Source organism: Cololabis saira, chromosome 1 (assembly GCF_033807715.1).
Source record: "Cololabis saira isolate AMF1-May2022 chromosome 1, fColSai1.1, whole genome shotgun sequence".
NCBI classification, from domain to species: domain Eukaryota; kingdom Metazoa; phylum Chordata; class Actinopteri; order Beloniformes; family Belonidae; genus Cololabis; species Cololabis saira.
This window is the reverse complement of record NC_084587.1, coordinates 3,884,200-3,909,365: the sequence shown is the minus strand read 5'-3', so window position 1 is coordinate 3,909,365 and position 25,166 is coordinate 3,884,200. Positions and strand designations below refer to the sequence as shown.

Sequence of the window (25,166 nt, the reverse complement as noted above, 5' to 3'; positions counted from 1 at the left end):
TACTTGTTTCTGCACCAGCTTATGGCGCTTTTCCACTAGTACCTACTCAGCCCGACTCGACTCTCCACTGGGTTTGGTTCTTCTCCACTAGGGGTCTAACGTGCCGAGTACCGTATTTTCCGCACTATAAGGCGCACCTAAAAGCCTTCAACTTTTTCAAAAGCTGACCGTGCGCCTTATAATCTAGTGCGCCTTATATATGGATCAATATTGAGCCACGACAGGTCTCACAACCATAGACATATATACGTAGACGCCTCATGACACGCTGGGACGTTATCCAGCGTCGCCGCCATAATGGATGGGTCTCCTCACTCCAGGCTAAATTAACTACACTGGAGTTACAGAGTTACAGTTACAGCCAGCACACGCAAGAAGCTGCAAAACACTTCTGTTTCAAGGGTTTTAGCTCCCCAGCCCCAGTTCAAGCCTAACAGGGTAGTATAAGACCCTGAAATGACCTGGATTTATTTATTTATTTTCTAATTTTATTATAGATATATTCATTGAGGGCAATAAGAGAAAAAAAAAGGGTTGCCGACCTTTGGTCTAATGGATGCATAACGTAACCCCAGCCTCTACTGTAGCGCCTTATAATGCGGTGCGGCTTATAGTGCGGAAAATACGGTAGATACTTTTCTGTAGCTACTCTGCTGAGGTTCTAAGCTGCTGAGTCGGCTATATCTGATTGTTCGGGGGGTTGGAGTCAGACGTCTGAGTCAGGATGTGACATCAGAGAAAGAGAGACTCTGAAGGCGGATTCTGCTCCAGGTGCTGGATTGTAGTGGAAAAGAAACCAGGCCGAGTAGAGCTGAGATGAGTAGGTTCTAGTGGAAAAGTACCATTAGAGATGTACCGGTGGGTCCAGACGGATCTGGGTGGTGATGTGGGACGATTTTTGTCCCGCTTTCACCACGACAGTGGATTTGAAATAAAAGAGTCGAGATGTGATCAAAGCGTTAACGTTCAGCTTCACTTTCACGGGTTCAGGAGGTCCGTTCCCCTGAAGCGGATCAGAACTCTGCAGGTTTGACTGGAGCCACCGAGTCGTGGGAGATCTGAGTGGAAGTGGAGGAAGCTGTTATTCAGCTGAGAGGAGAGAAACGTCAGATCCTAACCGGACCGCCTCATCTGGTGGAGGCGGTGTGGCTGCATCAACGCATCGACTTCAAAATATTGCCAACGTCATATTTTGTCGTTGACGCATCGCCACAAACACGTGGATAACCAAAACAAACAAACTGAAACTACGACCTGCTGCCCAACAAAGTCTCGCAAAAAACCCCAAAAAACAGCCCCAAGTCCTCAAAAGTTTGCGAATACTTTACATTTAGTCCCAAACACCTTTTGGAGTTGATACCAGACCAGCATGTTGGAGCATCTACAGCTGAGGCCCCGCCCTCTTATCTCTCGTGGGCGGGGCAATAATAATAATTATAATAATAATATTAAAACGAACGTCACATGCTGCGATGGACTGGCGACCTGTCCAGGGTGTAACCCCTGCCTTTCGCCTGAAATGAGCCCGATAGGCTCCAGCAGACCCCCGTGACCCTGCAAAGGATAAAGCAAGTATAGAAAATGGATGGATGGACGAACGTCACATGATCAGATTATGGTCTGTATCAGCTCCTACATTTGATGTTTTCTGGTCATAACTCCGTTTACTGGCCTAAAAAACCTTTTTTACCAGCAGAAGCTACAGTGCCGCCGGAAAATGATTCCTACCGAAAACAATGCCTTAGCAAGGTTCCTTTAGTGATTACACTTTTTTATGTAATAAAAATATGTAATTTAGTGTGAAACAGTGCTGTTTTACCAGAATATGTTATGTTTAACACATTTGGATGACGTGCTATATGTTGGATTAAACAGGCCTTTTTTTTAAATAATTGTATTCAATATTTTTGCTTTGCAAAACTGTGTTTTAATGAACTGTTATTAATGATTTTTTTTCTATATTTATTTGATACATTATGGCTTTTATTAATTGAACAACAGAAAAATAATTATTTAAACATTAACCCAAACCCAATTACTCTTTAGATTAGTCGACTAATCGATAAAATAATCGTCTGATTAATAATTTTAACGTAATCCTTTACTGGTTATGAGACACGTCCAGCCGTGCTGCCAACGCAACGCTCCCACCGGTGTTTGTTGGTCTGACTGACGAGGACTCGGGAGAAGACGTGATGGAGTCTCTGACGTTCCTGAGAAACCTCCTGAACTGAAGCCGGTGCCGCGATCACATGCCGACTGTTTTATTTCAAATCCACGGTGAAGCTTCTAAAGTTAAAGAGTTCCCGGTGAAGTGGCTGATGAGTGAACCTTAAAGGGGGCCAAACCAAAACCTGTTTGGACCGGTTTGGACCCGGGTCAGTCCCGGGGAGAGCTCTGGTTGTGTTTGACAGATCCAATCACATGCGCCCGAATAATTGTTGATTACTTTAGTTTTTCTAACATAAACTATTAACATCTGCGTTTATACCCATGTTAGCGTCAACATAGTTCCCCTAGTGGTCAAAACCTCCAACTTAGACGTAGTTTCCTTTAATCTGAACCCCGTTGCTTCCTGCTGACAGCTGCTTTTCTTCACCATGACGATGACTTGTGATCCACGAAGATTGATTAACATCTTTTACCAATCATGAACCAATAATTCAGCTTTAATGATTTAATCTTGGGCATCATGAGAGAGAAGGAACGGGGTGGGGGGTTAGGTAGTGGTGGACGTGGGGAAGCTCTGACGAGGCCTCCGGGGGGCTCTGTTAGCTCTTTTCCACCAAACCAGTTCCAGGGCTGGTGCTAGTTCAGACATTTTTAAATAAGAATGAATCTGGATGCAGCAAAGCATCATGGGAGGAGGAGACAACCTGTCTTTTAGAGATGTCTCCACGGAGGAGCTACGTGGATCAAGTCCTGTTAGAGCAGATACCTGGTTGTTGCTGCAACTTTCACACAAAACGGAGCGAAGTAACTGACGTTTGCAGCGACGTAACTGACGTTTGCAGAGACGTAACTGACGTTTGCAGCGACGTAACTGACGTTTGCAGCGACGTAACTGACGTTTGCAGCGACGTAACTGGCGTTTGCAGCGACGTAACTGACGTTTGCAGCGACGTAACTGACGTTAGCAGCGACGTAACTGACGTTTGCAGCGACGTAACTGACGTTTGCAGCGACGTAACTGACGTTTGCAGCGACGTTTACAGTGACGTAACTGACGTTTGCAGCGACGTTTACAGAGACGTAACTGACGTTTGCAGAGACGTAACTGACGTTTGCAGCGACGTAACTGACGTTTGCAGCGACGTAACTGACGTTTGCAGCGACGTAACTGGCGTTTGCAGCGACGTAACTGGCGTTTGCAGCGACGTAACTGGCGTTTGCAGCGACGTAACTGACGTTTGCAGCGACGTAACTGGCGTTTGCAGCGACGTAACTGACGTTTGCAGCGACGTAACTGACGTTTGCAGCGACGTAACTGGCGTTTGCAGCGACGTAACTGGCGTTTGCAGCGACGTAACTGGCGTTTGCAGCGACGTAACTGACGTTTGCAGCGACGTAACTGACGTTAGCAGCGACGTAACTGACGTTTGCAGCGACGTAACTGACGTTTGCAGCGACGTAACTGACGTTTGCAGCGACGTTTACAGTGAGGTAACTGACGTTTGCAGCGACGTTTACAGAGACGTAACTGACGTTTGCAGAGACGTAACTGACGTTTGCAGCGACGTAACTGACGTTTGCAGCGACGTAACTGACGTTTGCAGCGACGTAACTGGCGTTTGCAGCGACGTAACTGGCGTTTGCAGCGACGTAACTGACGTTTGCAGCGACGTAACTGACGTTAGCAGAGACGTAACTGACGTTAGCAGAGACGTAACTGACGTTTGTAGAGACGTAACTGACGTTTGCAGCGACGTAACTGACGTTTGCAGCGACGTAACTGACGTTTGCAGCGACGTAACTGACGTTTGCAGCGACGTAACTGGCGTTTGCAGCGACGTAACTGACGTTAGCAGCGACGTAACTGACGTTTGCAGAGACGTAACTGACGTTTGCAGAGACGTAACTGACGTTAGCAGAGACGTAACTGACGTTAGCAGAGACGTAACTGACGTTAGCAGAGACGTAACTGACGTTAGCAGAGACGTAACTGACGTTAGCAGAGACGTAACTGACGTTTGCAGCGACGTAACTGACGTTTGCAGCGACGTAACTGACGTTTGCGGCGACGTAACTGACGTTAGCGGAGACGTAACTGACGTTAGCAGAGACGTAACTGACGTTTGCGGCGACGTAACTGACGTTTGCGGCGACGTAACTGACGTTAGCAGAGACGTAACTGACGTTAGCAGAGACGTAACTGACGTTAGCAGAGACGTAACTGACGTTAGCAGAGACGTAACTGACGTTAGCAGAGACGTAACTGACGTTAGCAGAGACGTAACTGACGTTAGCAGAGACGTAACTGACGTTAGCAGAGACGTAACTGACGTTTGCAGCGACGTAACTGACGTTTGCAGCGACGTAACTGACGTTTGCGGCGACGTAACTGACGTTAGCGGAGACGTAACTGACGTTAGCAGAGACGTAACTGACGTTTGCGGCGACGTAACTGACGTTTGCGGCGACGTAACTGACGTTAGCAGAGACGTAACTGACGTTAGCAGAGACGTAACTGACGTTAGCAGAGACGTAACTGACGTTAGCAGAGACGTAACTGACGTTAGCAGAGACGTAACTGACGTTTGCAGCGACGTAACTGACGTTAGCAGAGACGTAACTGACGTTTGCTGTGATGTAATGACGTGGCTCCTCTTGGCACCGAGCTGTGGAAAAACAAACCGGTTCTCAGCTGGTTCCAAGTTGAACGAGTTGTGAACCAGTTTGGAAAAGGGATGTGTGAGCTCAGGGCCGACGAGTCCAGCTGGAGTCTTTATTCACTTAACGTCTGCAAAGATGGACGGAGGGAATGCTAGTAGGGAGGCCCGATACCATTTTTTTCACACCGAGTAAGAGTATTTTAATTTGTGTACTTGCCGAAACAGAGCCGACTAGCGGCGGCTCGGCGGCTGCTCCGCCGCCAGCCTGCACAGTGACCCGGGGAGCCGCGGGGCGGCTCAACATCTCCCCCTAGAGTCACTAATCAGTAACTACAACAACAATGAAGTGGTATCGGTGCGTGGTATCGGAGAATTTTTGCGAGTACGAGTCTATGAGAGCAGTATCGGTATCGGGTCATCCCTAAACGCCAGAAGAACGAGGTCCTTAGTTCTCTCCATCAATCCGTCTTGCAGTTTTTGTCTTTAACTTGTTGTTTTTTGCTCTGAAAACAGATTATAAAAGAAAAAAGAGTAGTTCTCTGGTTACGCTGACTGTATTGATCGTATCCTGTCGATGATTGATACTGCAGATGTGCTGATGGTTTATTTCCTCGGGTCAGGTTTCAGGTCCCAGTTTGGTTAAAGAGGTTAAAGGTCGTGAGAACGAGGGATAATCATGCTCCAATCATCTTGATTACAAAGCAGTTTTAATTGTCCTAGTAATTGGTGTTAGTAATTGTCTTAGTAACTCCCATCATCCCTGTTTTCCTGCACTCCCCCCACCCCCACCCCCTCTGCTTGAATCATCTTTCCCACAATCCCTCTCTGAGGACGATTGGTCCATTCTCCTCTAATCCATCACCTTAATCTGTTTCCATCTAAACGCTCCGCCCCCCCACCTGTCTCTCTCTCTTTTACCCCCCCGGGGCGCCCCCAGCTGCGTGCACCCCGACAGGCCGTCTCCCCTGGACCTGCACCTGGCCATGTTCCTGCCCACGCTGCTCAACCAGGCCGCCCCCGAGCAGATGGACCAGTTCTTCATGCCGGCCTGGAACCTGTCCATCATCGGCACCTACGCCCAGACCGAGATGGGCCACGGTAAACCCCGGACCGGGCCAGGGGCCCGGGGACGACCCACCTCTGAGAGGCCGGACCGGGCCAGGGCCCGGGGAACACCCGCCCCGGAGTGGGCCAGGGCCCGGGGACCCCAGGGCCTGGGGCCGATCCACTTTGGAGCGGGCCGACCTGCCTCAGACCGGGCCAGGGCCTGAGGCCGACCCGCCTCAGATTGAGGCTTTGGGCACTTTGGGCGACCCGCCCTGGAGCGAGTCGACCCGCCTCAGGCCGACCCGCTTTGGGCGACCCGCCTCCGAGCAGGCCGACTCGACCCGGAGCGGCCTGAGGCCTCAGACCGGGCCGCCCCGAAGTGGGCTGGGGCCTCGGTCTGACCCGCTTTGGGCGACCCGCCCCGGCGTGGGCCGACCCGCCTCAGACCGGGCCGCCCCGGACCGGCCCTTTCACGCTTTCACTGTCAGCAGAAAGAGGTTTTGGTAGTTTTTAATGTAGGATTAGTTCACGTGTGTCAGTCATGCAGCTCTAATAAACTAATAAATGAACTAATAAACCCCACATTAGTTTATTTAAAAACTAATTATAGTAATATTATATGATACCCCAAAAACCCCAGTCCAAATTTATAAACTAGTTTAATTCCTTAAACCAAAGAGGTTCTTTACATCCACAGTCGTGAAAAAACCTGCTTTTTCACGGGTAGATGGTTAGAAAGCTGCCCCCCCCCGTTGAAGCATGTTTCTTTTTTAAAGGCCTTTAATTTATTAATCACAAACGTTTTATAGTTTTCATTTCATCAGACAGTCGAGGTTTTAGACAGGCCGGGAGCTGCCGCTCGTGTTAAAACATCTCTTCTGAAACCTCTGTTATCGGATGAAAAGATAACTAAATATTAATATTATATATATGATATTAATATATAATATTAATATTATATAAGCTAATCAAGCGGTCTGTCAAACACCACCAACGTCACTCGTCAGAACTTCTTTCGGCCTCTTCGTCTCCACCGGTACAGAACGTACCGAGCCAGTCAGCGGCTCTAAAGTTGTTCGTTCAGTTTCATGAAATTGTTTTGTACGGAAGAGTATTAGGTCCATGCAGGAGAAAAAATATTTGAGAGGGGAAGATTTTTTTTTTTTATTGTGCACAAGTTGAAATGTCGAGATTAATGTTGAAATACAATTTCAAGAATAAAGTCGAAATTTCGCCTTTTTTTCTCAACATTTCAACTATATTCATGAAATTTTGACTTTTTTCTCGACATTTCGACTTTTTTCACGAAGTGCACAAATCTTCCTCCTCTAAAATGTTATTTTTATTTTTCTCCTGCCTGGCCCTAATACTCTTTCGTAGTTTTGTGTCTGAATGTGTTCCCGTTTTAATTCTCTCTCTCGACTGTTTCCGGCGGCGGTGCCGCCGCGGCGTGTTGCTGGCGTGTTGTTGCCGCGGCGACCGCAGGGACCCACCTCCGTGGGCTGGAGACCACGTCCACCTACGACCCGGCCACGCAGGAATTCGTGCTCAACAGCCCCACCGTCAGCTCCATCAAGTGGTGGCCCGGAGGACGTAAGTGACGCGGGACCGCGCTGTAACGGCGTCTGTGTAACGGCGTCTGTGTAACGGCATCTCTGTGACGGCGTCTCTGTAACGGCACCGCTGTAACAGTGTCTCTGTAACGGTGTCTCTGTCCTCAGTGGGGAAGTCGTCCAACCACGCCATCGTGCTGGCGCAGCTGCACACGCTGGGCCGCTGCCACGGCCTCCACGCCTTCATCGTGCCCATCCGGGACATGGAGACGCACCAGCCGCTGCCTGGTAGCCGCCGCCACCACAGCCGCCATTTTTCTCAACATTTCAACATTTTTCTCGACATTTCGACTTTTTTCTCGAAATTTTACTTCAACATTAATCCCGACATTTCAACTTTTTTCTCGACATTTCGACTTTTTTCTCAACATTTCGACTTTTTTCTCGAAATTGTACTTCAACATTTATCTCGACATTTTGACTTTTTTCAGAATCAGAATCAGAAAAAGCTTTATTGCCAAGTCAGACATAAATCAGACGAGAGAACTTGACTCCGGTTCACACCGATGGCACCATTAATACGGACGCCATTTTTTAGAGGAGGGATGGAAGAGGAGGGAAAAAAAAGGCATCTTCGCACTGTGTATTAAGTGTGAAGATGTGTCAAGGTGCAAAAAACCACCTGAGCACAGAAAAGCAACATACACACAACAAAACTTGCATGGGTATGGGGGGTGGGCAAGTCAGTTCATCCAAGTGAGGGCCGCGGCCTTCGTGGTGCTCGAACCCGGCAGGGAAGGCGTTGAAGATGGGGGGGGGTGTGGTTATCAGTAAGTAAGTGTGTGTGAGCGGTAAGTCTGTGAAAACCTCGCCCCAGAGCTGCTCCTCAGCCATTGTCCTTGATGTTATCAGACGGCTCGGTACAGTTCTGAAAACAAGTCCACAGATGTTTTTGAGAGAGGGAGGGCTAGTGGGGGCAGAGCCACTTGTTTACATTCCACCAGGGAGATTGTGACTGGAGCAGCGGGCCAAGCTGCCCTGTCAAGGTCAGATTATAGAATCAACAATTGTATTGAAAGAAAGGAAACAGGCAGACTCCAGTAATTTTCCGTCTGCCTTAAGTCTCTGGTTCCTCAATGGCGACTCCAAACAGACGAATTAGTGATCAATTCCCGCCAAGCCGAGCTTCCAACTTCTCCAAGGTTTTCTCCATCTTGCCAATGAGCTCAAAGGCCGCCGCCAGCCTACGATTCTGTTCAAGAATCGCATCTAGCTTGCGGCTTTGCTCTCCCAGCGTTAAAGTTTGAGTGTTGATCCCCGTGCTCATTCCTTCAGCAACGTTGGGTAGCTCAGAAAGGGCCAAGACAGCTGTCGACGACTTACGCGTTTGTCGATAGGCCAGGTAAATCCCCACTCCAGTTAGAAGCTATCATAAATCCAATTATGAAGGCATCTTCAACGTCCTCGACAGACAGAATCGCCAAACACAACGGTTTCCAATGTTTCCAGGAATCCATTGTGTATCCAGTAAAAAATGTCCCATCGGGGCAGGAGGGCTCCCTTACCCCCTGACTTCTCGTCGCAAACATTTGGTCAATTGTGCTGAGAGACCAGTTAATCAATTCCATGATTGTAGAGTTTCGGAGGAGTGAAAAGGAGAGGCTCTGAAGACAAGACAGGACAAAAGCAGTAGCAGGGCAGATTGATAAGGGAGAGGAGCAGAAAAAGCATCCGCCTTCGCTGAGAAGAAGATCAACATTTCGACTTTTTTCTCAACATTTCAACTTTTTTCTCGAAATTTTACTTCAACAATAATCCCAACATTTTGACTTTTTTCTCAACATTTCGACTTTTTTCCTAACATTTCGCCCGCCGCGCTGCGCCCCTCTCTAACCCGCTCTGATCCCCCTCTGACTCGGGGCTCCGCCCCCTTTCCCATCAGGCATCGTGGTCGGAGACATCGGGCCCAAGTTCGGCTTCAATGAGGTGGACAATGGCTTCCTGAAGCTGGAGAACGTGAGGGTTCCCCGCGAGAACATGCTGATGAAGTACGCCAAGGTGGGTGTGGACTACCGCTGGGGTCACCTGGGGGTCACCTGGAGGTCACCTCGGTTTCACCTGGGGGTTCCCGGGGGGGTCACTGGGGGTCACCTGAGGTGTTTCTGGACCGGGGGTCACCTGGGGTCACCCGGGGTCACTGGGCGTCACCTAAAACCTTAAACCAACTTAGACACAGTTTCATAAGTTAATCAGTAACTTTAATGTTGGTCGTTGATCCTCCCTGAACCTCTGGTCGTCTTCACGTTTGTGTTTCCTGAGCGGCTCCATCACCCGTGACTGTTCCTCCTCCCGTCCACCAGGTGGAGCCGGACGGCGTCTACGTGAAGCCGCCCAGCGACAAGCTAACGTACGGCACCATGGTGTTCGTCCGCTCCATGATCGTGGGGGAGTCGTACCGGGCGCTGGCCAAGGCCTGCACCATCGCCATCCGCTACAGCGCCGTGCGGCACCAGTCCGAGCTCCGGCCGGGGTGAGGAGCCTTACAGGAAGTAGCTTTGCCTTAACGGGAAGTAGCTTCGCCTTAACAGGAAGTAGATTCGCCTTAACAGGAAGTAGCTTCACCCTAACAGGAAGTAGCTTCGCCTTAACAGGAAGTAGCTTCGCCCTAACAGGAAGTAGCTTCGCCCTAACAGGAAGTAGCTTCGCCCTAACAGGAAGTAGCTTCGCCCTAACAGGAAGTAGCTTCGCCCTAACAGGAAGTAGATTCACCTTAACAGGAAGGAGCTTCGCCCTAACAGGAAGTAGCTTCGCCCTAACAGGAAGTAGCTTCGCCCTAACAGGAAGTAGCTTCGCCCTAACAGGAAGTAGCTTCGCCCTAACAGGAAGTAGCTTCGCCCTAACAGGAAGTAGCTTCGCCTTAACAGGAAGTAGCTTCGCCTTAACAGGAAGTAGCTTCGCCTTAACAGGAAGTAGCTTCGCCTTAACAGGAAGTAGCTTCGCCTTAACAAGAAGTAGCTTCGCCTTTACAGGAAGTAGCTTCGCCTTCACAGGAAGTAGCTTCGCCTTAACAGGAAGTAGCTTTGCCTTAACAGGAAGTAGCTTTGCCTTAACAGGAAGTAGCTTTGCCCTAACAGGAAGTAGCTTCGCCTTAACAGGAAGTAGCTTCGCCTTAACAAAAAGTAGCTTCGCCTTTACAGGAAGTAGCTTCGCCTTTACAGGAAGTAGCTTCGCCTTTACAGGAAGTAGCTTCGCCTTCACAGGAAGTAGCTTTGCCTTAACAGGAAGTAGCTTTGCCTTAACAGGAAGTAGCTTCGCCCTAACAGGAAGTAGCTTCGCCTTAACAAGAAGTAGCTTCGCCTTTACAGGAAGTAGCTTCGCCTTCACAGGAAGTAGCTTTGCATTAACAGGAAGTAGCTTTAAGCCTTTAAGACCGGCCGGAGTGCCGGCGCTCCCAGTTGTATATTGATTCTCCAAATGTACAATTACAACCAAATAAAACAGCAATAATTCTTTCTGTAGGTTAAACAGGAAGAATTTCACTTCCATATCCTGCATTTAGTGTCCCAGAGTTTTAATCCATTAAATCGTTTGGGAAAAATCCCATAATAATCCAGTAAAATTGCAGAAATCTTCATAATTGACATTGTGGGTTATTTATAGATCCGGTCCGTGTTCACAGCTCGTCCTACATTGACGTACGTCAGTCTGGTCCAGGTCCAGTTTAGTCCAGGTTTTTCTCCCACTAGCTCCTTTTCATGCTTTTTATTTTTTCACGAAAGATTACTCAGTGACACACACTACACACTCACTATACAAACACACACACACACACACACACACACACACACACACACACACACACACACACACACACACACACACACACGCACACACACACACACATATTATTGGCGCGATATATAAAATGATTTATCTCAAAAACTAAAGTATGAATTAATTCCAGATACATTTCCTGAGGTCTGAAAGGCTTCTGTGTTACTTTTGAGGGATCTAGCTGTGGGATTTCTGTATTTAGAAAAATATGTGTACAATTAAAAAAGAGTTACATTTTTGTGGTAGTTATTTGCACTCTATTTAGTTAGTTTGGACTTGTGACATACAGATTATTAAAAATCGGCTCATATGAGTTTTTTTGATGCATAGAAAATCAAAATACTCCATAAAATGGCAGTATAGCATGCAATAATGTAAAAATCTGCGTATTTCCCTGTCCGTGTTTTGCAGTGAGCCGGAGCCCCAGATCATGGACTACCAGACGCAGCAGTACAAGCTGTTCCCCCTGCTGGCCTCCGCCTACGCCTTCGCCTTCGTGGGCCAGTACATGACCCAGACCTACCACCGCATCTCCGGAGACATCAGCCAGGGAGACTTCAGCCAGCTACCCGAGGTACCGGCCCCGCCGGGCCCCCACAGGGCGCCGTTAACCACTTAATTTAGATCAGGGGTCTGGGAGCTTCATAGGAACTAAGAGATCCAGCATGTATTCTGGTTCAAGACCATTCAGGTCTTTGTAGACCAGCAAGAAGATTTTAAACTCTCTCCTTTGACTCACTGGAAGCCAGTGTAGTGATTTCATGACCGCTGTAATGTGGTCCAATATTACTGTGGCCGAGACCCGCCATTGATGAAAATAAAAGTAACGTTGCAAACAAACACGGTACTGGAGTTGAGGGGGGATGGCATCCCCCCTGAAATAAAAACGGTCCAAATCATCCCCCCTGTAAAACTGCCATCCCCCCTTTCCATCCCTTATGTCATTTCATCAATGAATGTGGTTTTACTGCTATTTCATCATTTAGAGTCATCACCAGAAAAATAACATATAAAAAATAACTTATAAAAAATAACAATTTTCATCTGTTTCAAGTAGATTTTCACTTGAAATAAGTAGAAAAATCTGCCAGTGGGACAAGATTTATCTTCTCATTACAAGCAAAGAAATCTTGTTCCACTGGCAGATTTTTCTACTTATTTTAAGTGAAAATCTACTTGAAACAGGTGAAAATTGTTTTTTTTTCCAGTGATGTGTCTTGTTTTAAGTGTAATGAGATTTTTCTTTTACTAAAATGAGACATTTTAACTAGAAATAAGACCAATATTCTTGTTAAGATTGTGAGTTTTTTCAGTGATCCATTTTACTTATCCTGTGAAGGACAGAGTCATATTGATAAGTTCAGAAAACTGTTTTTTATTGTTGTGTTTTGATGTATTTGATGTAAGCCCAGTGGATATTTAAAGCTTACAGAAGGCTGCATTTAACTGCTGCTATGTCATTCCTGCAGTATTTCTGCAGCTGTTTTGGTCACTGCTATTATTTGTAATATATTATATTATTTGCAGCTCCACGCCCTGTCGGCCGGCCTGAAGGCCTTCACCACCTGGGAAGCAAACTTCGGCATTGAGGTTTGCCGCATGTCGTGCGGCGGCCACGGCTACTCGCGCAGCAGCGCGCTGCCGGACATCTACGTGGAGTTCACGCCCACCTGCACTTACGAGGGCGAGAACACGGTCATGATGCTGCAGACGGCCAGGTAAACCCGCCGGCCCGGACCTGGACCCGGACTGCCGGCTCCGATGTTCCGTCCATTTCTGCTGCTTTGTCCAAAAATGCTACTTACTGGTTTTCTACCTTTTGTAGAGCTACAATTTCGCCGTGTTTTACTCCCTAGCCCACGTCCTTTTCCCCCCAAGTGGTCCTTGTCTCTCGCCAGGCCGTCATTGAGTGCGTTTACATGGGAAGTTTAATTCAGAGTTAAAATTAAATCCGATTTTAAAATGAGTAAAAATTACCATGTAAACACCTAATTCCGAATGAAAATGGCCGTTCCCAATTAAACTTAATTCCGAAGTAAGTGGCTGGTTTATTCAGATTTTTAATCCGTATAGAATAATATACACTTATTCCGCTTTAAATAATTCCTGTCTTTCTGCGCTGCTCGTTCCCTCGCCTGTCTCGTCTTAATTAATTAATAATTCAGAATTAAACTATTTTCCTTCGAGTTTACATGGAAATAGTAATTCTGAATTGAGGTTTACATGAAAACACGTTTGATGGTCTTTCTCCAATTCCTCTCCAGGTCTGGGGGTTGGGAAGGTTCTGATTGGATAGGGGGGGGACCGGAAGTTAAACTACCGGAAGAAAAACAAACTTAGCCGCTACATCTTTGAAAAGCTCACAATTTTTATGTTTCCTGTTTCCATCTGTTGTTTTAATTATTTCCAGGTCCTCCAAGCTATTTATTAAATAAATGGTCTCTGCTCTTGACCAGCGTTTACTGCTGCTGCATCTTGAAACTTTGTTTGGAAAACCAGCCCAGTGGAATATAAGATCATGGAGACAGACGGCGAGGGAACGAGCAGAAAGAAAGACCTGAATTAATTTAAAGTGGAATGAGTGTTTACATGATCGAGGAATTATTCTATTCGGATTTAAAATCAGAATAAACCAGCCACTTACTTCGGAGTTTAATTCTGAATGGCCATTTTCATTCAGAATTAGGTGTTTACATGGTCATTTTTACTCATTTTAAATCGGATTCAATTTCAATTCTGAATTAAAGAAGAATTAAACTTCCCGTGTAAACGCACTCATTGTAAATAAGAATGTTCTTAATGACCTGCCTGGTTAAATAAAGGCCAATGACTGAATGAATATCAAATAAAGCCATAGAATTGTATTTTTTTTCTCTTTATCGTATAATGTTCACAAAGTGTAATGCAATTCATGTCATGGGTAGTTTTATTTTGAAGGATCAAATACTCAACATCCCATATTATCAATTTTAAATCAATATTTCAGGGGTAGCATAATTTGATAGTCCAGTAACATCCTATCAAATAAAGCTCCCGTCACTTAATGCATTCAGGTAAGATACTAATCACCTCACTGACACTGCAGGATGAATTTAAGCATACTTACACCCCCCAATTTATCAATTTTGTAATCACTATTTTTGGATTGATAAGTATAAAATAATAAGAAATAAAAGTAAAGGCACACAAACAAACAAATTGTCTCAATTTCTCGTTTCAAAAAACATTTAAAACAGTAGATGAACAGAGGGCAAAATCTAACATCACAATATTTTTCAGCGTCGACTGAAGGGACGCAAGTACGGAAGAGAATCAGGGCCAGGCAGGAGAGAAATAAAAATAATATTTTAGAGGAGGAAGATTTTTTTTTTATTGTGCACTTCGAGAAAAAAGTCTAAATGTCGAGATTAATGTTGAAGTACAATTTCGAGAAAAAGGTCGGAATGTTGAGAAAAAACATTTGACATTTCGACTTTTTTCTCGAAGTGCACAATAAAAAAAAAATCTTTCCTCTCTCAAATATTTTTTCTCCTGCATGGTCCTGATACTCTTCCATCAAGAAATGATGGGCGTGGCAATCAAACTTTGAAAATCGTGCGCAGAACCACGAAGTAGCTGTTCTGAACGGGTAGCATGGATTGACAGAACAGCGGCGGTCATCGTGGAGACTGAACTCCCCTTCCTGTGCAGGTACCTGGTGAAGAGCTTCCGGCAGGCCCGGGCCGGCCAGCGTCTGAGCGGCATCGTGTCGTACCTGAACGAGCCGCAGGACCGGAGGCTGCAGCCGCAGGCGGCCGGGGCCAGGCCGGCCCTGGTGGACGTCAACGACCTGAGCAGCCTGGTGGCCGTGTACCGGCTCCGCGCCGCCGCGTGAGTGGAGGGGGAGGTCTGGGGGACCCGGGGGTCCGGCGGGCTCGGCGTGTCTCTGATCTGTGTCTCTGGTTCCAGCCTGGTGGAGATGGCGGCTAAGAACATCCAGCAGGAGCTGCAGCGCCGGGCCAGCCAGGAGGAAGCCTGGAACAACAGCGCCATCGACCTGGTCCGAGCCTCCGACGTAAGTCCCCGTTCGTCCTTTTAACGCGACGTAAGTCCCCGTTCCTCCTCTTAACGCGACGTAAGTCCCCGTTCCTCCTCTTAACGCGACGTAAGTCCCCGTTCCTCCTGTTAACGCGACATAAGTCCCCGTTCCTCCTGTTAACGCGACGTAAGTCCCCGTTCCTCCTGTTAACGCGACGTAAGTCCCCGTTCCTCCTGTTAACGCGACGTGAGTCCCCGTTCCTCCTGTTAACGCGACGTGAGTCCCCGTTCCTCCTCTTAACGCGACGTAAGTCCCCGTTCCTCCTGTTAACGCGACGTAAGTCCCCGTTCCTCCTGTTAACGCGACGTGAGTCCCCGTTCCTCCCGTTAACGCGACGTAAGTCCCCGTTCCTCCTGTTAACGCGACGTAAGTCCCCGTTCCTCCTGTTAACGCGACGTAAGTCCCCGTTCCTCCTGTTAACGCGACGTAAGTCCCCGTTCCTCCTGTTAACGCGACGTAAGTCCCCGTTCCTCCTGTTAACGCGACGTAAGTCCCCGTTCCTCCTGTTAACGCGACGTAAGTCCCCGTTCCTCCTGTTAACGCGACGTAAGTCCCCGTTCCTCCTCTTAACGCGACGTAAGTCCCCGTTCCTCCTGTTAACGCGACGTAAGTCCCCGTTCCTCCTGTTAACGCGACGTAAGTCCCCGTTCCTCCTGTTAACGCGACGTAAGTCCCCGTTCCTCCTGTTAACGCGACGTAAGTCCCCGTTCCTCCTGTTAACGCGACGTAAGTCCCCGTTCCTCCTGTTAACGCGACGTAAGTCCCCGTTCCTCCTGTTAACGCGACGTAAGTCCCCGTTCCTCCTGTTAACGCGACGTAAGTCCCCGTTCCTCCTGTTAACGCGACGTAAGTCCCCGTTCCTCCTGTTAACGCGACGTAAGTCCCCGTTCCTCCTGTTAACGCGACGTAAGTCCCCGTTCCTCCTGCTAACGCGACGTAAGTCCCCGTTCCTCCTGTTAACGCGACGTAAGTCCCCGTTCCTCGTGTTAACGCGACGTAAGTCCCCGTTCCTCCTGTTAACGTGTTGTAAGTCCCCGTTCCTCCTGTTAACGCGACGTAAGTCCCCGTTCCTCCTGTTAACGTGTTGTAAGTCACCGTTCCTCCTGTTAACGCGACGTAAGTCCCCGTTCCTCCTGTTAACGCGACGTAAGTCCCCGTTCCTCCTGTTAACGCGACGTAAGTCCCCGTTCCTCCCGTTAACGCGACGTAAGTCCCCGTTCCTCCTGTTAACGCGACGTGAGTCCCCGTTCCTCCTGTTAACGCGACGCGAGTCCCCGTTCCTCCTGTTAACGCGACGTGAGTCCCCGTTCCTCCTGTTAACGCGACGTAAGTCCCCGTTCCTCCTGTTAACGCGACGTAAGTCCCCGTTCCTCCTGTTAACGCGACGTAAGTCCCCGTTCCTCCTGTTAACGCGACGTAAGTCCCCGTTCCTCCTGTTAACGCGACGTAAGTCCCCGTTCCTCCTGTTAACGCTCCCGTACGCGCTCCGTCGTGTACGGCTGATGAGTAAATGACCCGCGGCTCAGCCCTAGGTTTTATTATTATTAAGTTAGGGGGAAGTTAGATGAATTAATACGTACCGTAAAACGGTAGCTTAATAATATGATGTAAACTTCTACTTACTCATATTTGTCTTTTTTCCTAATTTTTATACAGTATTGTAGTTTTTTTCTTTCTTTCCTTTGTCTTTTCTATTTTTTTTGGTATGTACTTTTCTCTTTTCTTTAGTTTTCTCGTGCTGTCTGTGGGGGTGTATGCGTGTGTGGCGTATAATATGCATTAATGTCCATGATAATGTCCATTTTTATGCACATAAAAGTCCTCTTGTCAAGCCCCTCAAGGGTTTTTTGGACTTCCTTGCATATATGTTGTCTATTGTTTTTTTTTTTTAAGGGTAATTGTATTACTGACTTTTTAATCTGTGCTAAATAAATAAACAAACATTACGTCCGAGTCCCAATTATCCGCCAGGTGTAGCAAAATATCTCAAATAAAGGCCGGGTCAAACATGTTTCTTCTCATAGCCAGAAGAATATTCTACCGTATGCAAATATAATGTACCTAAACACAAACAAATAACCGTAAACGAGTTGAAAAGTTGACACTTCATTTAGTTTTAGAGGACGTCACTGATGTTGTGAAGTTAAGCGACTCGTGTATCGGAGAGATTCAGCACCACGGACAGCAACACGGCTTCCCACAGGAAATATGATGTTCAGTTAAATGTAGTTGGATGTGCAGAATAGTGGAGAAGCAGCGGCCGGAGAGTTTGGTGTGGACAGCAAACGAGTAAGAGAGTGGGAAAATAGAGTTAGCTACGGAAACAGCAAGGGTGAGAGGTTGCATGGTGGAGGGAGAAAGAAACTAGAGGCTAAAGTCGTAGCTCGGATTCTTCACAATCGTGCCAGACACCAGCAGGTCGTAGAAGATGATACGAGTAACAGGGTAAGATGTATCAGACCTCCAGGAATCACCTCCGTGGTCGTGTTAGCACCCCGTCTGAGCTCGGCCTTCGTCGGGGTCCCTAATAAAGGCGGGTCCTAAATCAACGTTGGTCCCTAATAATGGTGGGTCCCTTATAAACGCGGGTCCCTAATAAAGGCAGGTCCCTAAAAAAAGTTGGAGCCCTAATAAACACTGGTCCCAAATCAAGGCGGGTCCATTATAAAGGCTGTAGCGCTGTTAATATGCCACTTTATTAAGTTTTAATATTTTTTCAGGAGTAAAAGTAACCGTTAATATCCCCAACCTGGGCTCAGTTTATCCAAATAACGCCTGTTAAGAAATTTGATCAGATGTTTTCGACGATGATAAGAGCCGCCGGCTCGGGGGAGAAACCTGCAGCTCTGTGGAGAATTACCGCTGGCTGAAATAAATCATTTAGGAAGATAAATGTTGGTTTAATAGATGAAATATAACAGTTGTAGCTACGCCTGTTAAGAAATTAGCTCAGAAAATTTCGGGATGAGAACGGCATGCCGGCTCGGGAGCTGATTTATGGTTCCACGTTAAATCGATGCAGAGCCTACGGCGTAGGGTACGGCGTACGGCGCGCGTCGTCACGACTCACGTAAACCTACGCCGTAGGCTCTGCGTTGGTGTAACGTGGACCCATAAATCAGCCTTTATTCTGGCGAGGTTTGAAAAAGACTTCCCAACAACGGACAAACGAGTGATTATATACATTCACTGTATATATATATTTCTCGCTAGAAATGTAATGAAAACGCATTTTTATGCAGAAACTAACTCAAAATATTGATTTTATTCACAAAAAAATAAGAAATGTCCGCCATGTTTTAGTTTTTTTTGATTCAGTCCGCAAATGACGACGAAAAGCATTCTGGGAAATTTTTCTGGCCCTCGGTCAACTAGGGAGCATCCGAAAACTCTTGCTCCGTAGGGACAGATTCAGCCACTACACTAGTTTTCTTCACTACCCCTTGGTGGAAAGAGGAATTGGGACACCACTACACTCACGGGAACATGCAAAATTTAGGGGTAGTGCTGAAAAGTAGGGGTAGTAGGGGATTAAAACTGGGCCTAAATCAACGTTGGTCCCAAATAAAGGTGGGTCCCTAAAAAAGTCACGTCCCAAAAAAACTTGGGTCCCAAATAAACGCATCTCCTTAATAAAGGCGGGTCCCAAGTCAATACCTGTTGATTTGGTCGGTTTAACCAGATAAACGCCTTTATTCTGTGTCTTACGGTAGTGTCTAGTTGCATTTCAATCGGCTCAGGATTTCTGACCCCACCGGTGATGTTTGGTTGAAAGACCTTTAAGACGTAGCTGGACCTCTCACACTCCAACGCATCACCAACCATTTACCCATGATTGTCCTGTCCCCCCCCCCCCAGGCTCACTGTCACTACGTGGTGGTGAAGTTCTCTGACTGATCTCTTCTTGTCTCCTGTCCCCCCAGGCTCACTGTCACTACGTGGTGGTGAAGTTCCCTGACTGATCTCTTCCCGTCTCCTGTCTCCCCGTCTCTGTCCCCCCCAGGCTCACTGTCACTACGTGGTGGTGAAGATCTTCACGGAGAAGCTGGCGGAGGTCCGAGACCCGGCCGTGCACTCGGTGCTGTCCACGCTGGCGCTGCTCTACGCCCTGAACGGCATCACCAGGAACTCCGGGGACTTCCTGCTGGTAACGCCACCTAACCCTAACCCTAAACCAGCTGCTGCTGTTTAGTTTTACTTAATTATTTAATATTTGATTAACATTAATATTTAATTTTTAATTTTCTTCTTAATTACTTCTTACGGAAGAGTATCAGGGCCATGCAGGAGAAAAAATATTTGACAGGGGAAGATTTTTTTTATTGTGCAACTTCGAGAAAAAAGTCGAAATGTTGAGATTAATGTTGAAATACAATTTCAAGAACATTTCAACTTTATTCACAAAATTTTTCCTTCTTTCTCAACATTTCGACTTTATTCTTGAAATTGTACTTCAACATTACAGGACTGTCTCAGAAAATTAGAAAAAAAAACATCATCCATTCTGGATTCATTACAAATCAACTGAAATATTGCAAGCCTTTTATTATTTTAATATTGCTGATCATGGCTTACAGTTTAAAAAAACTCAAATATCCTATCTCAAAAAATTAGAATATTCTGGGAATCTTAATCTTAAACTGTAAACCATGATCAGCAATATTAAAATAATAAAAGGCTTGCAATATTTCAGTTGATTTGTAATGAATCCAGAATGTATGACATTTTAGTTTTTTTTTAATTGCATTACAGAAAATAAAGAACTTTATCACAATATTCTAATTTTCTGAGACAGTCCTGTATTCTCAACATTTCGACTTTTTGTTTTTCAACATTTTGACTTTTTTCTCGACATTTTGACTTTTTTCTCGACATTTACACTTTTTTCTTCATAATGCATAATGCATTTTTCTGCATAATGAAAAAAAATCTTCCTCCTCCAAAATATGATTTTTATTTTTCTCCTGCCTGGCCCTAATACTTTTCTGTAAAAGTTTAACTTGTTCCCTCTCATATTCCCCCAGGCCGGGCTGCTGAGCGTGCCCCAGGTTCTGCAGATCTCCGTCCGGATCAAGGAGCTTCTGTCTCAGCTCAGACTCAACGCCGTGTCTCTGGTCGACGCCTTCGACATCCACGACAAGAAGCTGAACTCGGTGCTGGGCCGCTACGACGGGAACGTGTACGAGCACATGTTCCAGTGGGCGCGCCGCTCGCCCCTCAACGCCACCGAGGTGAGTCCCGTCGTCAACGACAACCACGACACATCCGTCACGCTGCAGGCTCAGATAGGGATGAACTATCCAGAGTCGGCAGAAATTTAGAATCAGGGCATTTGGCAAGGCAAGGTGAGGCTGCTTTACATCAACATTAAAAGCGGCAAGACACAATTAAACAGTAAATAACAAATACAATAAGAAAAGAGGTAAAATAATAAAAAGCACAAGTTGTTAAAAAGTAAGGGCAGTAGATCAAGCAGGTTCATCTCATTCTTACAATGGCAAGAATTACGTTTCTATATGGTCAAAACGTACAAAGACCGGGTCAAATACAAATATCATAGTTATATTATATTTATGATAGAGCTTACATCTTGTATTAAACAGGTTATTTTTGTAAAAATGATATATATTTATACAAATTAGTGTATGGTATAAAAAATAAATACAGACATATAATTTATGTTTAGGGGTGGGATTAAATAAGTTTATACTTCCTCTCACTCCTTTTCGAACATGTAACTGAAATATGTTTTTTGATGTTGGTTTTTATTCTTTATGTGGTGGAATGCCCACTTGTTTTCTTGTCTTTTTTCTTGTTTTTTTTAAATGTTCGAAATAAACGAAATTAAGGAAGAGTATTAGGGCCTGGCAGGAGAAAAATAAAAATAATATTTTAGAGGAGGAAGATTTTTTTTATTATTGTGCACTTCGAGACAAAGGTCGAAATGTCAAGACAAAAGTTGAAATGTTGAGATTAATGTTGAAGTACAATTTCGAGAAAAAAGTCGAAATGTTGAGAGAAAAGACAAAATGGAATTGGGACCCCGATTTAGCTTTGACAGTCATGACTTGCTTTATGAACCCGGGTCGTGTTGCATGGATTGATTGTGTATAATCCTCTGCTCCGTTCCCTCCTCAGGTCCACGATTCCTTCCACAAGTACCTGAAGCCGCTCCGGTCCAAGCTGTGAGCCGTCGGGGGACCAGAGACCCGGCTGAGACCCCCAGCTCTGCAGGAAGCAGCTACGCAGTAATTACAGTCACATTAATCCATTAACAACTCACCATAATCAGCCCCCCGGCTCTCCGTGGTAGTAGAACACAACCAGCCTTTTAAAGGCCTTTAAAGACCTTTAAAAGGACTTTAAAGGCCTCCGGCCTGCAGACTAACCCTGGACGTCTGTAGAGACTCAGCAGGGGGGCTTGTAGTTGAGGGGTCCAACGAAAAGTAACGAACGTGAAGTTAAAACCCCCAAAATAGCTTTAAGAATCCTGAAAAACAATCAAAACGTCCTCCACAGTCTTCGGCCGTCGGCTCTCTCAACAGATCTTTACTGTTTTCTGTTCGTCTTCTGTTGAGCTGAGAGATTTCATCCACGAGCCAGAGAAAGATAGAGGTCTCTTTTTTTTGTAAAAATAATAATTGCAAAATGTTGTGAATTTGAGTGAATCATCATTTAACCTTGAAAATGGTACCAGATTTACGTTTTTTGCAGCTGCTCGAAGCATTAAAGATGTTAATTTATCTCCAGCTGTTGTTCCTCAGACTGCACCTTAAACCGGGGGTTTCCAGCCGTTTCTGCACCGCCGAGCGGTTTAATGACGACAAGTCGCCCGTTAAACGCTCGCCGGCGCCGGTTACGGTAGTTTAACGGTGTTTGAGGCGACACGACTCGGCGCTGAAGCTGGAAATGTTTCACAATGCTCACTGATGACTGCTGTACATGATGATGATGATGATGCTGATGATGATGCTGCGTTCAGGGTCATCACGGAAGATTGGATGCCCTGGGGACCCCCTGCTTTAACGTTAAATGGAAGAAGATGATGCTTAAGAAACACTTTGACTGTAAAATTGCACTTTGAATTAGTTTGTTTTTATCGACGCTCCCTTTTCAGGATGAAATCCTGTTGGTCCAAAAGCTCTTAAAGGCAGGGTAAGCAGTATTTGGATGGAGACACAGAGCTAGCTCCTCCCTCGTCTGTGATTGGCTGGGACGGTGTTTGTCATCGTGTCTCATGCACAGTGTGAAGAACAGGGTTTGGGGTGAGGAGACGTCGACTGAATGGGGTAGAACTCGTCTGGAATCACTTAATGTGCTTCATTTAATCCTCGGCTCAAGTCTCGACCCTTGAGCCGAGGATTAAATTGAGCCCTTTGGGACTTTAAAGTCTCTTTATAAGAAAATGTTCACGCTTTTGTTAATTTGGCACCCTGAGTGGTGGATCATGGGAGAGTTATTACTTGTTTAATTGTGTCGGAGGAGCAGATTTTCTTCTGCAGAAGCGTGAACTTGGTGGTTTTTGACTTCTGCGCTTTAGTATTAACCCTTCCTGCCTTTGGGGTTGATTCATATCAACAAGGACCACCTGTCGGATTCTTACGGAAGAGTATTAGGGAAAAATAAAAATAATATTTTAGAGGGGGAAGATTTTTTTTTTTTCATTATGCACTTCGAGAAAAAAGTCAAAATGTCGCGAAAGAAGTCGAAATGTTGAGAAAGAAGTCGAAATGTTGAGATTAATGTTGAGATTAATGTTGAAGTACAATTCTTTATTCACAAAATTTCTACTTTATACACGAAATTTCGACTTTTTTCTAGAAATTGTATTTCAACATTATTTTGACTTTTTTCTTGACATTTGACTTTTTTCTTGAAGTGCACAATAAAAATCTAAAATCTAAAAATCTTCCTCCTCTCAAATATTGTTTTTGCATGGCCCTAATACTCTTCTGTAGATTCTGGATCAATTATTTCTTTTTGTGATGGATTTCAGAATAAAAGCTCAACACGCCCCAGGCTCACACTGACTGAAATTATCAACAAAATACTGAGTAACTTTAAGCGTTTATGACTGTAACAGCAGTATGATTTAAAAAAAGGAGGAGCTTTATTGTAAAGCCTCCCTAAAAAAAGCTGTGAGGATGATGTTCGTGGTAAAACGTGCCTGAGGAAGTTTCCTCCCTTAACTTCATTAACAGAGATTGTTCGCTCCCAATAATTTCATCCCCGTCATTTCAACTTAAGCTGTTAATTATTTAGTTCTTTGTGAAAGATAGAAATGTTATTTCCATGTAATAACTGTTTGTTAAATATGTTTCACTGGAATTTGTCAGGATGATTTTGTTGATTAATGACGATTGTAAACATGATTTTTAATGGCATGACCTTAAATATATTAGTAAAAAAAATGAAGAAAAATGTGTCTGGTCCCTTTCTTGATTTTTTTGTTGTTGAAAATGATCTTTAAACTCCTGTAAAAAAACATGGAGAAATCCATGTAATGAGGTTTTACTGTTGGAAGCTTTTAATTTGCTGAACGGCGACATGATATAATGCAACAAAGTCACATGTTTGGTTCAGTTCTTGGCTCCGGTTTCCAGATTCCTCAGTGTCAGACAATAAAGTATAAACACCATGGAGGACGTAGAAATCCAACCGCCCAGGAACAAGACGCTTCTGTGTCCGAGATGAATGAGCTTTATTGTGAAATGTGCAAATGAACTTCAGAAAAATGAAATAAAAATAAAAACTACCCAGTTAAAATGCTGCTGAAACCAGGAAGACGGTGCAATATCTTGTAGTTCAAAACAAAAAAAAAACTACTTCTGCACTGACATGAACCCAAAGGCTGCATAGCAAGATAAAATAACTGCTCCAAAACCTGCATAAAAAAGCCAGATTAGCCAGTTTGGTGCTGCACATTTCATCTTTGAGGTGTGTCGACAGATGAGACTTAATTTTGAAATATTTGTCATCATTTTTACCTGTTATTTTTCTTCTTTTTTTTTTTCAAACAAAATGTTATTGAAAATATACAAACTCTCAAAGAGGATAATGGACAAATATCAATTTAAATGCAATATGAAAAGAAAGGAAAAAAAAAAGTGGGTGTTGGGCTAGTTACTGAAAAATTGTAACTAGTTACCGTTACTAGTTACTTCATTAAAAAAGTAACTCAATTAGTAACTCAGTTACTTAGACCAAAAAGTAATGCATTACTATGAAAAGTAACTCGTGAGTTACTTTAAATAAAATTTTGCATTTCTGTCGAATTTCCAACGAATATCCAACGTAAAACTAACTTCACCGCGGTCTCACCATGACCGTCATGTTTTTGAAAGCACACACGCATCCACACTACATTTCCTCCGGTCTCCGCGTGCGGGAAAAAAAAGCTTCACATTAGCCAGAAATAACGGAGTAACGCATCTTTGGTAACAGTAACGGTGTTACTGAATTTAAAAAGTAATGCGTTACAGTATTAGTTACCGCAAAACTAACAGCGTTACTGTAACGCGTTACTCCCAACACTGTGTGTGTGTGTATATATATATATATATATATATATATATATATATATTATATATATACGTGTGTGTGTGTGTGTGTGTGTGTGTATATATATATATATATATATATATATATATAGATAGATAGATAGATAGATAGATAGATAGATAGATGTCGGCCGTTATTGAACTGCTTTATTGAACTACCCATATTCCCGCATTCAAAGCTTTTCCTTCCAACATTATCAACCACATTATCAACCGCCACATATTAAACAAGCAAATAAATGTATAAAGGCGGTGAAGATCA

General features: G+C 45.1%; 1 protein-coding gene across 3 annotated transcripts in view; it reads left to right on the top strand.

Annotated features, from left to right (window-relative positions):
* LOC133449824 (peroxisomal acyl-coenzyme A oxidase 1-like) overlaps positions 1–23,765 on the top strand; it is a 32,482-nt gene extending 8,717 nt beyond the window's left edge. The window contains exons 3-14 of one of the 3 annotated variants that reach the window (XM_061728797.1): positions 5,770–5,930; positions 7,365–7,472; positions 7,601–7,720; positions 9,375–9,490; positions 9,793–9,962; positions 11,678–11,840; positions 12,794–12,984; positions 14,957–15,136; positions 15,215–15,320; positions 19,348–19,491; positions 20,369–20,575; positions 21,483–23,765. In XM_061728797.1, the coding sequence (XP_061584781.1) occupies positions 5,770–5,930; positions 7,365–7,472; positions 7,601–7,720; positions 9,375–9,490; positions 9,793–9,962; positions 11,678–11,840; positions 12,794–12,984; positions 14,957–15,136; positions 15,215–15,320; positions 19,348–19,491; positions 20,369–20,575; positions 21,483–21,533 (1,717 nt within the window). In that variant the 3' untranslated portion in view covers positions 21,534–23,765. Of the gene's footprint in view, positions 1–5,769; positions 5,931–7,364; positions 7,473–7,600; positions 7,721–9,374; positions 9,491–9,792; positions 9,963–11,677; positions 11,841–12,793; positions 12,985–14,956; positions 15,137–15,214; positions 15,321–19,202; positions 19,257–19,347; positions 19,492–20,368; positions 20,576–21,482 lie in introns of those variants that run through there. The other 2 variants (XM_061728805.1, XM_061728812.1) reach the window with 2 other exon arrangements.
* Positions 23,766–25,166: the final 1,401 nt, after the last annotated feature.